This window comes from Enoplosus armatus, chromosome 5 (assembly GCF_043641665.1).
Source record: "Enoplosus armatus isolate fEnoArm2 chromosome 5, fEnoArm2.hap1, whole genome shotgun sequence".
NCBI lineage: Eukaryota > Metazoa > Chordata > Actinopteri > Centrarchiformes > Enoplosidae > Enoplosus > Enoplosus armatus.
This window is the reverse complement of record NC_092184.1, coordinates 13,320,115-13,333,665: the sequence shown is the minus strand read 5'-3', so window position 1 is coordinate 13,333,665 and position 13,551 is coordinate 13,320,115. Positions and strand designations below refer to the sequence as shown.

General features: G+C 41.7%; 3 protein-coding genes across 3 annotated transcripts; 1 reads left to right on the top strand and 2 right to left on the bottom strand.

Annotated features, from left to right (window-relative positions):
* Window positions 1-1,450: 1,450 nt before the first annotated feature.
* On the bottom strand, window positions 1,451-4,688 carry neu4 (sialidase 4). Its single transcript, XM_070905331.1, has 3 exons — window positions 4,488-4,688; window positions 3,588-3,843; window positions 1,451-2,466 (listed from the first exon to the last, which is right to left on the bottom strand). The coding sequence occupies exons 1-3, from the start codon at window positions 4,686-4,688 to the stop codon at window positions 1,451-1,453; spliced, it is 1,473 nt and encodes a 490-aa protein (XP_070761432.1).
* A 2,145-nt stretch (window positions 4,689-6,833) lies between these two features.
* wdr53 (WD repeat domain 53) lies at window positions 6,834-8,957 on the top strand. The gene is made up of 3 exons (XM_070905332.1): window positions 6,834-6,881; window positions 7,663-8,158; window positions 8,275-8,957. Exons 2-3 carry the CDS (start codon window positions 7,670-7,672, stop codon window positions 8,953-8,955), a joined length of 1,170 nt encoding a protein of 389 aa, XP_070761433.1. The 5' UTR covers window positions 6,834-6,881; window positions 7,663-7,669; the 3' UTR covers window positions 8,956-8,957.
* A 946-nt stretch (window positions 8,958-9,903) lies between these two features.
* On the bottom strand, window positions 9,904-12,728 carry srprb (SRP receptor subunit beta). The gene is made up of 7 exons (XM_070905334.1): window positions 12,560-12,728; window positions 12,117-12,211; window positions 11,930-12,007; window positions 11,760-11,842; window positions 11,492-11,628; window positions 11,321-11,375; window positions 9,904-10,829 (listed from the first exon to the last, which is right to left on the bottom strand). Exons 1-7 carry the CDS (start codon window positions 12,726-12,728, stop codon window positions 10,619-10,621), a joined length of 828 nt encoding a protein of 275 aa, XP_070761435.1. The 3' UTR covers window positions 9,904-10,618.
* Between the last annotated feature and the right edge of the window lie 823 nt (window positions 12,729-13,551).

Genomic DNA, 13,551 nt, shown 5'->3' with positions numbered 1-13,551 from the left:
TTTCATTCCCCTTGAGGAGTTAACATAAACAATCTCACCTTAAGGTCCATTAGTAGCTTTTGATTTGTCAACTATAATATACAGTGCTTAACAAATTTATTAGACCACCTGTCATAAAAATGAGAAAACACAAATATTTTAGAAATCTGTCAAAAACTTGTTTCAAACTAAAAATTGTATTGTTATTTATTAGGCAAATAACAAACTGGAACAACTAAATAGTCCTTATTCACATATATTAACCAAAAATCTTAATATTTTGTATGACCTCCTTTGGCCCTGATAACAGCTTGCATTCTTGCAACCACAAAACAAATGTTTCTGTTCAGGAATGCAAGTAAATAACTGTAATTTGGCATCTCAATCAAAAAATAATAATGTGCTTTACTATTTTTTACTTTTTTGTAAAACAGTAAATTTGAGAATTCATGGATAACAACAATAATTATATTTTAGCATTAAAGATATCATTTTGATTAAAGAGCTGGGCTTGCAAATACTGGTGGATTAACCATTACAGAAACATAAAATATTTTGGTAATCAGCAATACTGTTAATTTAGGGCAGCGGTGGCAAACACCTTACACTGGGTGGTGGTCTAATACATTTGTTAAGCACTGTATATAATATGTCTCCTTGTTTAGCCTGAAGACTTTGGCTGAGTTGTCTTGATAACAACTGATGAGGAGGGAGATCTCTTGGATTCTTAAAATGGCTGATCATGAAATTAATGTTTTTTTAAGTCATATTTCTGACTCTGATGTTATAGATTTTTTTCTTCTCTCCTAAAATTAGATGCAGACATTTGCTTTTGCTGTTTTTGAATCACCAAAACACTCCCAACAGATGAAAGAGACATTCCCCAGGGTCAGGAAAACTTTGACAACACTACAAAATCTAAACTGACAAATGATCAGCGTCAAAACCAAAAACTTAACATACAGAATCGAACGGCTTCTCATCATAACTGAGTCACACTGTGTTTCAGTTAATGTAACTGATATCACTGAGTAACACCACAAAAACTACACAACTCATAAGAGTGATCACTCTTGTCAATAGTTTGTAACATGGTGGACGTACACTCAGTGGCCATTTTATTAGATATACCTGTACAATCTGATGCAATTCAAAGCTGAACGTTTATGAGATATTGTTGGAAATGTGTAAATTCAGTTATGTTTACTATTGAGGTCATAGTTAAAAGTAATGTTGTGCAGAATATTAGAAACACCACTGGATATAATGAAACCGCCATGAACTATGACCTCAAAGATGATTTAATTAACATTATGGGCATCATAAAAGTCGACTTCATGGCAGAACAGTTGTATTGGATGACATGATATTATATTGTACATGTGTACCTAATAAAGTAGCCACTGGGTGTATGTGGAAAACTATTATTGGAAGACACTTTAAGTCTGTATCACAAGCTTAAAAACTGCATTTAAGACACACAGCACATCTCAGTCAACTTGCTCTTCTTTCTCCTCTTCTTCACCTGATGGAAAGCTCGTGCACTTTGAGCTTCTTGTCTACTCGGACAACTCCGACTCGTCTCTTTATTCTGCTGTCTTTTACATCCGTCATTGTTGTTTCCCCGCTGCACATTTCGGGGCAGATTGTCAATGAGCTCGTAGAGGGTGAAGATGGTGAAGCAGATCTCATCGTAGGCTGTGTTGGTGCCGCACTCAAACAGGCAGGCGAAGGCCACAGCGGGCGGTGCACCAGGCGAGGGCGGCAACTCCAGATAGGCGAGGTCAGAGTAGGCGCTGGGGCCCTCGTAGATCACCCAGGGGCCGCGCCAGCTGTCTGGATCACGGGGGAACAGGCTGAGGAACACGCCCAGATCCTTGCGAGCGGTGGTCCACGTTGGGTGGGAGTACACTACCCAGGTGGGGGTGAGGAAGTCTGGAGGGGCACCATGATAGGGTGCATCAGAAGTGGTGATGTTTGGGGAGGGAGAGTCGGTGTGGTTTGAGTAGTTCATGCAGGATGTCCAGTATCTGGAGCGATGCACAGGTTGGTGTACGCGGTGGTTAAGAGAGTGACATAAATGTAACGGGGCAGGGAATCCCACAATGCTGCCATGACAACCATTCCGAGGCTCCACCAGCCGCTGCACCAGCTGGCCCTCCTGAAACACCACTCCGTCATCCAGACTGAGGGCCTGCACCCTGTATCCGAGAGGGCTGCGCGCATTACAGTACAGCACGTTGGTCCCATCCTCTTCATCCACGGACACCATCTGACACTCCACGCTCTCGGGCCCCGGCACCGCCTCCCCGAAGCGCCAGGTTCGCCCATGGGTGTCACTGTGAAAGCAGAAGGAGTGCGGGGTGGTCTGGCAGAGCTGTCCGAAGCACTCTTTGCACTCGATGTGGTAAGAGTAGGCAGGGATCAGCAGACGACCGGACTTCAGCTGGATGCCGTGACCCGGGCCGAGAGCGAAGGTTGCCCATTCTGCAGGGACAGATGTGGCAGATGCTGTTATATCAAAATGTAGTGACAGGTTCAGATGATACACATGAATGATACTGATTTTGGTCACTATAGCCCTTTATCATATGCACACTGGCCTTGAGGAGGTCCTGTCTTAACTCTTAACTAAGTAAGAGATGTGGGACACAATCCACAGTCCTCTTTCTGTAAGTTTAGCCAAAGTTGATGAGTTTTTGTTGTAACTGTGATGGGTTTCCACTTGATTCAACTAACACACTGCTGACTGAAGTTCAGATGAACTTTACAATGAGGACTGTGGATTTTGTCCCCTGTCTTGCATTGAAATCAAGTAAGGAAAGGGATCTTTTTACGGCCAGGCCAAACACAGTGTCTTAAAACAGCTTCAGTGTACATAATGAGCATGTCAGTATGGTTTTGAGACAGACTTGAAAAAATGTGAACATATCCTTTAGGTTTAGTTATCACATCACATAGAAGGGAAAAGGTACCCTGAAGTACATTCAAATGTGTGTAAATACTATTTTTACCTAAATGTCATGTTATAATATTGCAGTGATGTCTGCTAGTGATTATTCCGTCTCTGCTGTCTGCTACTTATGACTGCTCGTCACAGGTTGCATGTGTATGATTTATTTGTGGACAGTTCAAGCTAAGAGTGTTTTTCCATTTTTCAGATTGTTTAAATAAATCTAGAAGCCTGGAGATGTAAAACTATTCAGTATTTCACAAGTAAAAAGATTTTAGATTGGAGAAAAGTTTTTTTTTTTTTAAATCTTAATTTTGTGTAGCAGAATTTTGTTGTGTATTATTTTCTAACCCATTAAACATATGCCGACCCCTTTGATTCACCTTGTGACCCACTGTGGGGGTCCCGATCCCCATGTTAGGAACTCCCAGGACAGCATAAGGATAAGGGGGCATTTTCAGATGAATGGTATTCACTTAAATTGTATCTGGATGTAATACCTTACAAAAAGTGACATAATTTAGTGTCATAATAGTCCTGATGCTCTGATTTCCAGCTTAAAAAGACAGCTTTCTATATTTCTAATAATCAGAACAACACATTGGAAGTCTGTTTCATGGTGGATCTTCCCTTTATGACTCTCCCTCTCCCTGACCTTTGATAGTGTCTCCTATGACCCTCTTGGTTAGGTCGGTGACTGGACTCCAGGTGTCTCCGTCGTCAGTGCTGCAGATGTAGCAGAGACGGGTCACGTTCTTCCCCGTCACCAGCTGATAGGACTCCGAGGTGTGGCCGAGGACGGCAATGAAGAACAAGAAGAGAGTGCCTGTAAACTCATCGTACACAGGGCACGGGTTCATGGACCGGTGGCCTGGCAGGAAAGCAGTGCCCAGGACACGCATGTCCTCCCACTGCAGCAACAAACGGAAGAAGGAAAGGAGATTATAAAGGAAGAGTCTAAACTATCTAAAAAACCACTGCATTATACCTGAACAGATATAACAGAAATTCTGGTTTTATTCGCCCAGGTTTTTACTTAAACATCTCTGAGATTTCAACATCAATTCAATGGAGGTGGATGAAAGCACAGAAACATTACATTTACTTACTTATGTTCTATGCTTGTTATTACTGTTTTTTATTCTCTTTTTCTGTTCTTTTTTTGTTCTTTATTCATCTCAAAGAGTGAGAGATGAGTCTGTTCTTTATGGAAATGGAAATGTAGATGAGTGCCGTTGCCATATATTGTTCAGAAATTACTCATTATTTGAGACTTTCTTCCTCTCTAAGCTTTCTAACCTGATTGCGTCTTGGTAATATGAGCTAATATTTGTTCCCCTATGAGCTATTAAAAAAGGCGGTTACTCTTATTGACCTGCTCTTTGTGTATTTGTGTACTTGTTGGAGTACATCCGTAACTTGAATTTTGAGCTGTACCTTTTGAAGAAGCTACTTTAAAATTTTACTCAAGTAGATTGTGATTTTTTACTGAAGTGAAATAACAGTAGAGTAGGTCTTCCATGTACAGGGCACTACAGAGTTCAGACCCACTAACCTCCACATAGTTCCTGTAGAAAGTGCCTTTCTTCATGACCATCAGGTGAGCCTGAGAGTCGGACGGGCTGAGTCTCTCCTCACAGAAGGCCAGGAAGGACCTGGAGCGGGACAGGTAGAGCAGTGCTGGGACTCTGTACGTCACTCCGTTCGGCTCCTTGCGGAAAAGCACTGACCTCGCTGGGAAATAGGGCGACCTCATGCTCTCAGGTGTGTGATGAATAGTTCAAGGTGACTCTAAATCTTCTGAGAAGGAGAATCAGAATCAGCTGCTTGAGCATACAGTACAAGGAATTTGACTCCAGTTATCGGTGGCTCTCATAAAACAATAACACTAAACAAAGATAAAACATAAGCATGTGTCTATTATGTACAGGAAAGTAGGCGCATACCTATACTGTTAGTATATAGTGCTAGTAGTAGATATATAGATGTTTATATACTGGTCAAACTGTTATTGTATACAGGGTTACAAATAGTACAAGGATGAGTGGGAGTGCAAAGAGTGCTAAAATAAATATTATGGGTAATATAATTCAATTATACAGTATACAGTAGGTGGTTTATGTACACTATATGCATGTAAACACATGTATGTACAGTATATACAGCCTGCTTTAATATACTATGACAATAATGGATTATATCTACATGCTTTTTGTATATTAAACTGTAATTTATATTGTTTGTAAGTAAAATAGATGTTTTTGTATTACAGGATTAGAGTCTTTGAGTCATTAAACAATCTCTGGAAAAAGTCCAGTGTTGGGAGAAGGTAATTCAACTGTTAATAATGTTAATTCTGTTTGCTATCTCAACCATTGCAGCTGTGTTAAACACTTTCTTCTGCCTGCTACTGGTGCTGTTTGGAAACATCACACTCAGTAGGATGAATTTTAATTTTCAGTGCTTTGGATAGTTAATGCTTTTAAAGCCCCAAATACATTTTAATTCAAGCTCAATGTCCTAAATATGAATCTAACTCTGAAATATGTCACGTACCTTACTTCAAGCTTCACAACACCTTCAACACGCTTCATTTAAAGACACAAATAGAAAAGGCATCTTTATCACTCATGCCATGGGGAGGAGTTGTTGAACAGACCACAAACTGTTAGGAAACCTGCTGACAAATTCACACTGCCTTTGTGAAAATTTTCTATGTAACTGCATTGCAAAGAGGAAGTAGCATCTCACGCCCAGGGCATGAGCAGAAAAGGGTAAATGACTGCAGGTTACTTACATTCAAAGTGCTCTGTGAGAACTGCTGCTTCTTTGTGAGGATATACAGAATGTGTCAGCATTTGAATGTTGAGTTGACAGTGTAATGTGTGTGTGTTTGTGTGTTGAGTGTGTGTAGTTTGAAAGCTATGGCCTCTCCTCTCTGTCCCCTATTCAGTGTGGCAGTGTAGCACGCTGTTCACTGACCCAGAAATGGACCACACTCATCAGATCTACAGCTTTGGATGAATCAGCGGAGAGCAGCCATTGTGGAAACGAAGGCTGGGTGGGGGGGCCCGCTGAACAATGATTTATTTGATCTGCCTCTCCTGCGTCCTGTGTGCTTGTCTTTTTTCATTTTCTGCAGAATGTGTGGGAACTAATGCTTCTACGGTCGACTTGTATTTCATACGTGTTCTGTTAGAGACAATGTAGAATACATATGGAACATAATGTGCAACAATGGGACAATTACATGCAATATCATGGACATAATCACTGAACATTTGTATTAAACATATACACTTGTCCATCTGTCCTTGAGATTTGATATTGTACATATCTCTATGCCACTTATCATACATAACTACACAGCCTCAAGAAGAAACTTATGCCGTTAACTTTGTTTATATTTTTTGGCATTGTCTATATTTTGGATTTTGGACATCTGTTTATTGATGTTTTTATACTTGCACCTTTCTTGATATTTTATATTTGCACTCTTACCTACTTTGCTTTACAGCTTACAAATCTAAGCTCATGTATTTCCTCATCGTCATGTATTTTTTCTATTTTATGACTTCTGGCTCAGTTATACTGTACAGACATGCAGCTCAGTGCACATTAACTCTGAGAAATAAGAAATACAGCCGGGATCGGGGATCTTTTGCCCTGAGTTTTTATTTCAGGCAGCATTTCCTCCCAGTTTTGGTTTTGTAGTACCCAGCGTCAACCTCCACCGATTAAATGTTTTATATTAGAGATATATGGAAGAAGACTGGGGCTATAATAATGCTTGGTATTAAAGGTCTGCAATTCATTGTGGAAGAGCTAAAGAAATTCGCCTGTCCTGCTAAACTCAGGGCACAGAATCCTCCAGCTCGTGTATGATGTCATCAATGAGCGACCCAATCCCACATGGCAACCTGTTGAAGTTTTGACGGCACTTGCTAAGGTAACGTTAGCGTAATTCGGTGGTCCTGAAGTTATCAATAATGTCGCAACACGGTTATAAATTATTTTCAATGAGCAAATTAACAACAACATGTTTATTATCGCAGCCAAACCGTCAGCTGAACAGGAAGTTACATGTTAGCTTTTAGGCTAACAGATTAGCAGAGCTATAGAGCCAATACTGTTTGGTTTGTTTTAGCTGGTTTGACATTTTTATTCCGTGTTTGGAGCACCTTGTCAAAACAGTTATTCTGGCCACTGTATAATTAAACGTAACCTAATGTAAAGCTCATGCCTTTGTATGTGAGTGAATTCCCAGAAAATCGCACATTAAAGCCCTTTAATTAAACATTATGTACATGTAAAGTATTTACTTGTGTTGCTGCAAAACTTTATTATCAAATATGAAAATCTGGAAATTTTTGATTTTCCATGTTGCACTAACGCAGATTTACTAAACCTCCTTACTGTTTACTCAGTCTGGCTATTCTGCAAAGACCTACCTACATAATTCATTTTAGTGTCTGCAGTTTGTGGTTCTGCATTATATATACACCAAGGGGTGCTTCTAATATTTAGCCTACGTTCATTAATATAAATGGGGTGGACAAATTATTGGGAACAGGCCTGTGAATATGTTGTTCAATACATTTATTTAACCCTAACCCAATGTTATGACTAATCTTTCAATAGTAATTGAATACCATGTGATACTACTGCTTTGAGTTTTCTTCTGTAGTAATATGTTTGGCATCTTCACCTTGTTAACTTGCATGTTGTAGGGTCAGCATGGCCAGGCAGTGGTCTGAGGGCCACTCCACATCCATCCTGTGTGTTGGGGTGTCTTCAGGCCCTGAGGGTCTCCTGGCTTCAGGCTCTGAGGGTGGAGAGGTCACGGTGTGGAGCCAAGAGGGAACCATCATAGGCCGTCTCACTCTCCCTGGTGAGGAAGACAGCACAAGTGTTGTGTTTTCACCTGCAGCTGTGGGCCAGCTGTATGTGTCACATGGAGACACAGTGAGCGTACTTGACCCCCGAAACCTGAAGGGCCCCGTGCAGGAGTTTCAGGGCGCAGGGGAGGAGGAGATCAATGCTTTGGCACTAAACGACACGGGTTCAGCCCTGGCAGTGGCTGATGACTCCGGGGTAGTCCGGATACTGGAGCTTCCTGGGGGGAAAGTGTGCAGGACTCTTCGTAGACACACTAACATCTGCTCCTCTGTGGCTTTTCGGCCTCACAGGCCCAATAACCTAGTGTCTGCTGGACTGGACATGCAGGTGAGGGAGAGGAGTTAAAGAGAGTTTCACCATTTGTATTTACTTAACGTCATCCACTTAAGATTGCATTTGACGACATTTCTTTCCTAATTTGTTTCACCTTTTTGTGACTTTAGGTGATGCTGTGGGGTCTGCAGAAGACCCGCCCTCTTTGGACCCTCAACCTCCAGGATGTAGCAGAGGAAGAAGGCGACCACCAGCAGCGTCCTGGTCAGCTTTTCAACCCGCCACTGGTCCACTGTGTTTCTGTAGCGAGTTGTGGAAATATTGTGGGTTGTGCTGCAGAGGACGGGCGGGTGCATCTGATGCGGATCGGCAGTGGCTCTAAACTGGAGCAGCAGGGAGCAGTCAAGGCCCACAGTCAAGGGGCCTCACAAGCCCACTTTGTTAGTTTCCTCTCCCACCCACACTGGCTGGTCACTGGAGGGAATGACGGTCAGGTCGCACTGTGGGACCTCAGTAAGCACCCGGTGGTGAATCCGGAGGCAAAGGCCAAAACTCGGGTGACAGCAGCCCCACGCAGGAAGGGTAAGAGCAAGGCAAAGAGGAAAGAAGAACCCCAGGATAAAGCAAAGATCCCGCCGAAGGTTGAAGCAGGGAAAGAGGAAGCTGAAGTGGAGGGTGAAGTGGCAGCGGGTGCAGAGGAGGTGACGGAGGAGAAGTCTGGGCCCAAACTGAGCATCAGTCATGGGGACAAGGTGAACTGGCTGTGCCCTGCTGTGCTGAATGGGGAACCCATTGTGGTGGTCGCGGATCAGAGCTCCAGTCTGACGGTCTACCCTCTGTCTCAACTATAGATTCACGCACTTGACAACATGTTCTGTAGTCTTTTGTTCTGGTCAAAGCAGAACACTTTTGACTTGCCAACTTTTTAGTTTACAAGCATTTGTTTTATTAGTATACACTCCTGTGTTTGATGCTGGTAGAACTGGTAGCATCATTATTCAGACTTTATGGTGATTGGTTTAATGTTGTGTTAGTAGGACCTTGCTTTCCTTTTAATTAAGTCCTGAATTGTGGGCAGAAACTAAACATAGCGGGTGTTCCAGAAAGCTCTGAACGGTGCAGTGGAAGGCAGATCTTTACAAGCCAGACAAACATCACAAAAAATCTGATTTGTATGAGTTTTCATACAATATTGGTCTCATTTTATTTAAGCTTTACTCATTGGTTATTTTGGGGGGTTTGTGTGTGTGTGTTCCTATTAAAAATGTCCTCATTTGATATATATTTTGCTATATATGCGTTTTTGTGGACTGTAAAACTACCACATCAGGCAAAAGTCAATCTGCATCTTGAACTGAGTCTGTGGTGCTTTTATAGATTAAAAAAAAAAACTCATCTCAATCCAAACCAGGAGCCCAACCGAACGACAAGCTGAAAGCTGTTCTCAAGATGTGATGTTTCAAAGCCGCTGCTCTTTCTCAGACTGAAGACATTTGAAAGCGCAGTGCTATGACAGATTACACAGCCACACTTCTAAATAGCTTGGGGCTCTGCGGTGACCTCGTCCTCTGGGGAGCAGCGGTGCTGCTTTTAAAATGAATACAAAGCACGCCTAGTGAAGTGATACCCAGCTAACCTCCATGTAACTGATGTACAATTAAGATTTTCATCTGTACGTGTTAATGATTAAATCATATTTGCTGCTTATTTATCATTACAGGCTGAATCTGTTACACACCATTAAACACCAGACTGTATCTTCTGCTAAAATATAAGAAACTGACTTCATTTGCATCATCAAGCATCAAAATCTTTATATTGTCAGTTTTTTTTAAACAAGGCAAACAAAATCTCAATAAACTCACACATCCATTGCAAATGCACAGTATTCACACAACACATTCAAACAAGTAAACTGTCATTCTTTTGCAAACAAGCAAAAACACTTCTATAAGAACACCAGGGAAAAAAGGCACAAGGCTGACTGTCCAAGGTAATGAATAAATGCAATTCACACAAGTCTGTCAGCTTATAAATCAGACTAGCTGAGACACAAGTTTAAAACAAAAATGAAAATGTGACGGCCTCCAATAACTAACTGCAATTATAAAGAGCAAATGTTGTAATTTACCAAAATTATTTAAACTATTTTCTAAACAATACAAATAAAGCGCTTTAAGGTGGATTTTCACAGTAAGATTTACGCTGAATAAGCACATGGTCATTTCTCAGCGCGACCTGACAAACTGCTACATCAGTCTCCGTTACATAACTTTCAGTCTTTTTTGATTGAATATGTCTCAGAAGTCCTTCCACCTTTTAAAGTGATTTTAAGTTTTTACATTGACAGTCAGCACAGATACGACCATGTTTGACTGGTTACTCCTGTCAAATGAATCCTCCACTGGGATGCAATCGTCATCCCTCCTTTGATTACTGAGGTGACAGCGGATATTGATCCAAGGTCTGTGTCTTTGAGGCAAACTCTGCGCTGAGGATGTTGAATAGCTGATTTTACAGTTTAGCCAGGCTCTTCTCCAGGCTCTCGATGTCTGCATCGCCCTCCTCCCCCTTACTGCCGCGGCCGCTGCACTCCAGGAACTCCACCTTCATGGGCAGCTGGCTGAACTCAAAGTCCTTGCCTTTTTTCCCCAGATGCACAGTGCCGCCCACAGAGCCGTCCTGAGAGCTCAGCGCCGCAGAGCGCGTCACTCGCAAGGTGTTCCTATGAGACACAAGAGACAGGGTTGAGGCATAACGGTGGTTCGATCCCTAGCTCAAGTGTCTTTGTGTAAGACACTGAATCCCAATTGCTCCAAATGGTCATGGGCAGCACTAAGTCCATTTAAAGTCAAAGATGACAATCAAATCCTTAACACTCCAATTAAAGGATACCAACACAATGTGAAGAAAACAGTACAACCCTCCAAAATATAAATCATAACATCACTTATTGTATCTTTTAACCTTAAGGTAATTGCTGTGTACTTAGTAACACTTATGAAGAGAGTCCTATACTATAATACTATACTATAATAATCTGACTTATTTTCACTTCAGGTAGACCACCAACACATTGACAACTTAATACAAGCATGAATAACATTCATTTGTAAAGTAAACTAGAGAACTTGAGAGGAATTGACCTAAAATAAAGATGAAATGGACACAGCGACAACACTGCCCAAAAATACAGAAAATATATCAGTTACTTACAATTCCTTTTCCAGCTGCTGCTGAATCAGCTTAGCCGATTTTGCCATGGTGATATCTGTAAAATAAAGAGACCAGAACATAACAATGCCATGTATCAAATAAGCAACTTTAGGTGTAGGCTGAAAATTAATAACAGTTGAAGAATGTTCACAGCAAAAAGGGTTGTTGAACCTTGTTTGTTGCATGCCACCAGGAGAGCTGGGGCATTCCTGGCGATCACAGTGTCCGTCAACAAGATGTACAGGAACTCGGCAACATCTCTCACTTCTTTCTGGAAGATAGCGCTGTCCACTACAAACACGATCGCTCTGAAGAGATGAGAGAGTTGTGATGAGAAAGACGTGATCACGAAGAAAGACAAAAATACATACATATCGATCAGGTCACTGATAGACAGAAAGTAAGGTACGTCTGTTAGTCAGACAGGTTCTGTTCTCACCTGGCTGCAGATTTGAACTTCTCCAGGTACTGAGGGCGAAGACTGTCATGCCCTGGCAGGTCTATCAGAGTCCAGGTGCTGCCCTGAATACAGTAGAGAGAGGGGGCTACTGTAAGCCATGCTCATCATGAGAGGATGATAATTGTGGATGATAACTGTTCTTAACTTACCCTGTCGTTTTTGGCTTTGTACGGAGCACTGCTGTCAGTGATGGAGGTCTGTGTCCGCTTGAACTTTCCTGACAACAGCTGCAAAAGTGCACAGTCACTTATAAAGCAGATTAACCATGCATCAACTGCGCATCCTATGATAGACAACGTGGCGACGGATAACCACGTTTTAGTTACATGAACTCACCCGGCTGAAAAGAAGAGTTTTCCCAGAGTCACACAATCCGACCAGCAGCACGGCACTTCTGACGGTTTTACTGGAGAGAAAGTACTTCAGAAACACTGAAAAGAGAAAGCAAGGGGCGAGTCAAAAACCCTGTCGTCTGCTGACTAAAGATATTCAATAAATTTGAACGACTTCCGTGGGAAATACTGAAGCTGTGCAACTGACAGCTGTTGACGTTTACTTTAGCTTAGCGGTTAGCTTCCAGGTTAGCTTGCTAATTCAGTCAATGGCTTTAAAGCACACATTCCGTTATTAAATAAACATTAGAGATTAAATATCAACGCTGAATGTCCTGCTGACAACAACCTGACACTTTGTAGCCGGCTGTGCTAAGCTAAACGCTAGGCCTAGCCTGCTAAGCTAATGTTAGCATGCTATCTTGAGCACTAACGGTGACTTCTTACCACAGGTGATGACAACGACCGCCAAAGCGACGATAACTCCGATCAGAAACACGGGGTCTTGGTCTTCCAGTTGCTGTCGCAGAGATTCAATGTAAGGGTCAAATGGGTTTTCTGCCATTTCCACGTCTGCTTTTTCTCCCATGTTGCCGCCGGTGCTTTCTGCCTCCATCTGTGCGCTCAAGCTAATCTGTGAGTGAGACACGTCTCCTTCCCTCTCCAGCCTGCACGGAGCCCGGAGTGTCAGCAGGGGGCGCTAACGACCAGGACACGTTTTAGTTAATTCTAAAACGGTGGTTTCTGAACTAGTGGAGTACTGGGACCAGTCAGTGGGGCTCCAATAACCAGACAAATAACAGTTTGACTTCACTTTTGTTTTTCTCCATTAGTCAACAGTGGTTTAAATATGGAGCCAATTTCCTCCAGGAGAAGAAAATACTAAATGAAATGTCAGCAGTGACACTAATGAAAATACTCAGGTAAGTCAAAAGTTGGACTTACTAAGTCAAAATTATACATTTAAAAAAAACTTGGCTTAGGCTACAAACAATAAATCAAAAACAATGAGATAGTAAATCAAAATTATGAGATAGTAAATATGATTTACCAACTCAAAGTTATGAGGCAACGATTCCACATATTTGCTTCCAAAGTCAAAACTATGAGGTAATCAATCAACAGTATTACTCCGTCTTATGTAATTAGTCCTGGGTGTCAGTTTGGGGTGATCGACGTTTTGTTAAAAACATTAAATGTGTCTTCAAAAGGAAAATGTAGCCTATATGACAAAGTGCTGAAAACGACCACATATAATATAATTCTATCAGATTATTGTAAGATCATGATGTCATTGCTCACATCTGTCTTTATTACCCTTTAACGTATGCAGGCTTAAAGGATGGTCTTAAAATAAGTCCCTGCCGGGTATTGTTCATTATATCATCAGTTTGCAGCTAAGAGAATATAAACAATAGAGGCAAGAGACACTGCGATAG

What these genes read in the sequence shown, in the direction of transcription:
- neu4 (XM_070905331.1), bottom strand. Translation starts at nt 4,688, where the DNA reads ATGAGGTCGCCCTATTTCCCAGCGAGGTCAGTGCTTTTCCGCAAGGAG. An exon ending in TCTACAGGAACTATGTGGAG is followed by an intron (nt 3,844 to 4,487) that starts GTTAGTGGGTCT and finishes TTGTTGCTGCAG; the next exon opens with TGGGAGGACATGCGTGTCCT. An exon ending in CATAGGAGACACTATCAAAG is followed by an intron (nt 2,467 to 3,587) that starts GTCAGGGAGAGG and finishes CTGTCCCTGCAG; the next exon opens with AATGGGCAACCTTCGCTCTC.
- wdr53 (XM_070905332.1), top strand. Translation starts at nt 7,670, where the DNA reads ATGGCCAGGCAGTGGTCTGAGGGCCACTCCACATCCATCCTGTGTGTT. An exon ending in CTGCTGGACTGGACATGCAG is followed by an intron (nt 8,159 to 8,274) that starts GTGAGGGAGAGG and finishes TTGTGACTTTAG; the next exon opens with GTGATGCTGTGGGGTCTGCA.
- srprb (XM_070905334.1), bottom strand. Translation starts at nt 12,728, where the DNA reads ATGGAGGCAGAAAGCACCGGCGGCAACATGGGAGAAAAAGCAGACGTG. An exon ending in ACAAAGCCAAAAACGACAGG is followed by an intron (nt 11,843 to 11,929) that starts GTAAGTTAAGAA and finishes TACTGTATTCAG; the next exon opens with GGCAGCACCTGGACTCTGAT. An exon ending in CAGCAGCTGGAAAAGGAATT is followed by an intron (nt 10,830 to 11,320) that starts GTAAGTAACTGA and finishes TGTGTCTCATAG; the next exon opens with GAACACCTTGCGAGTGACGC.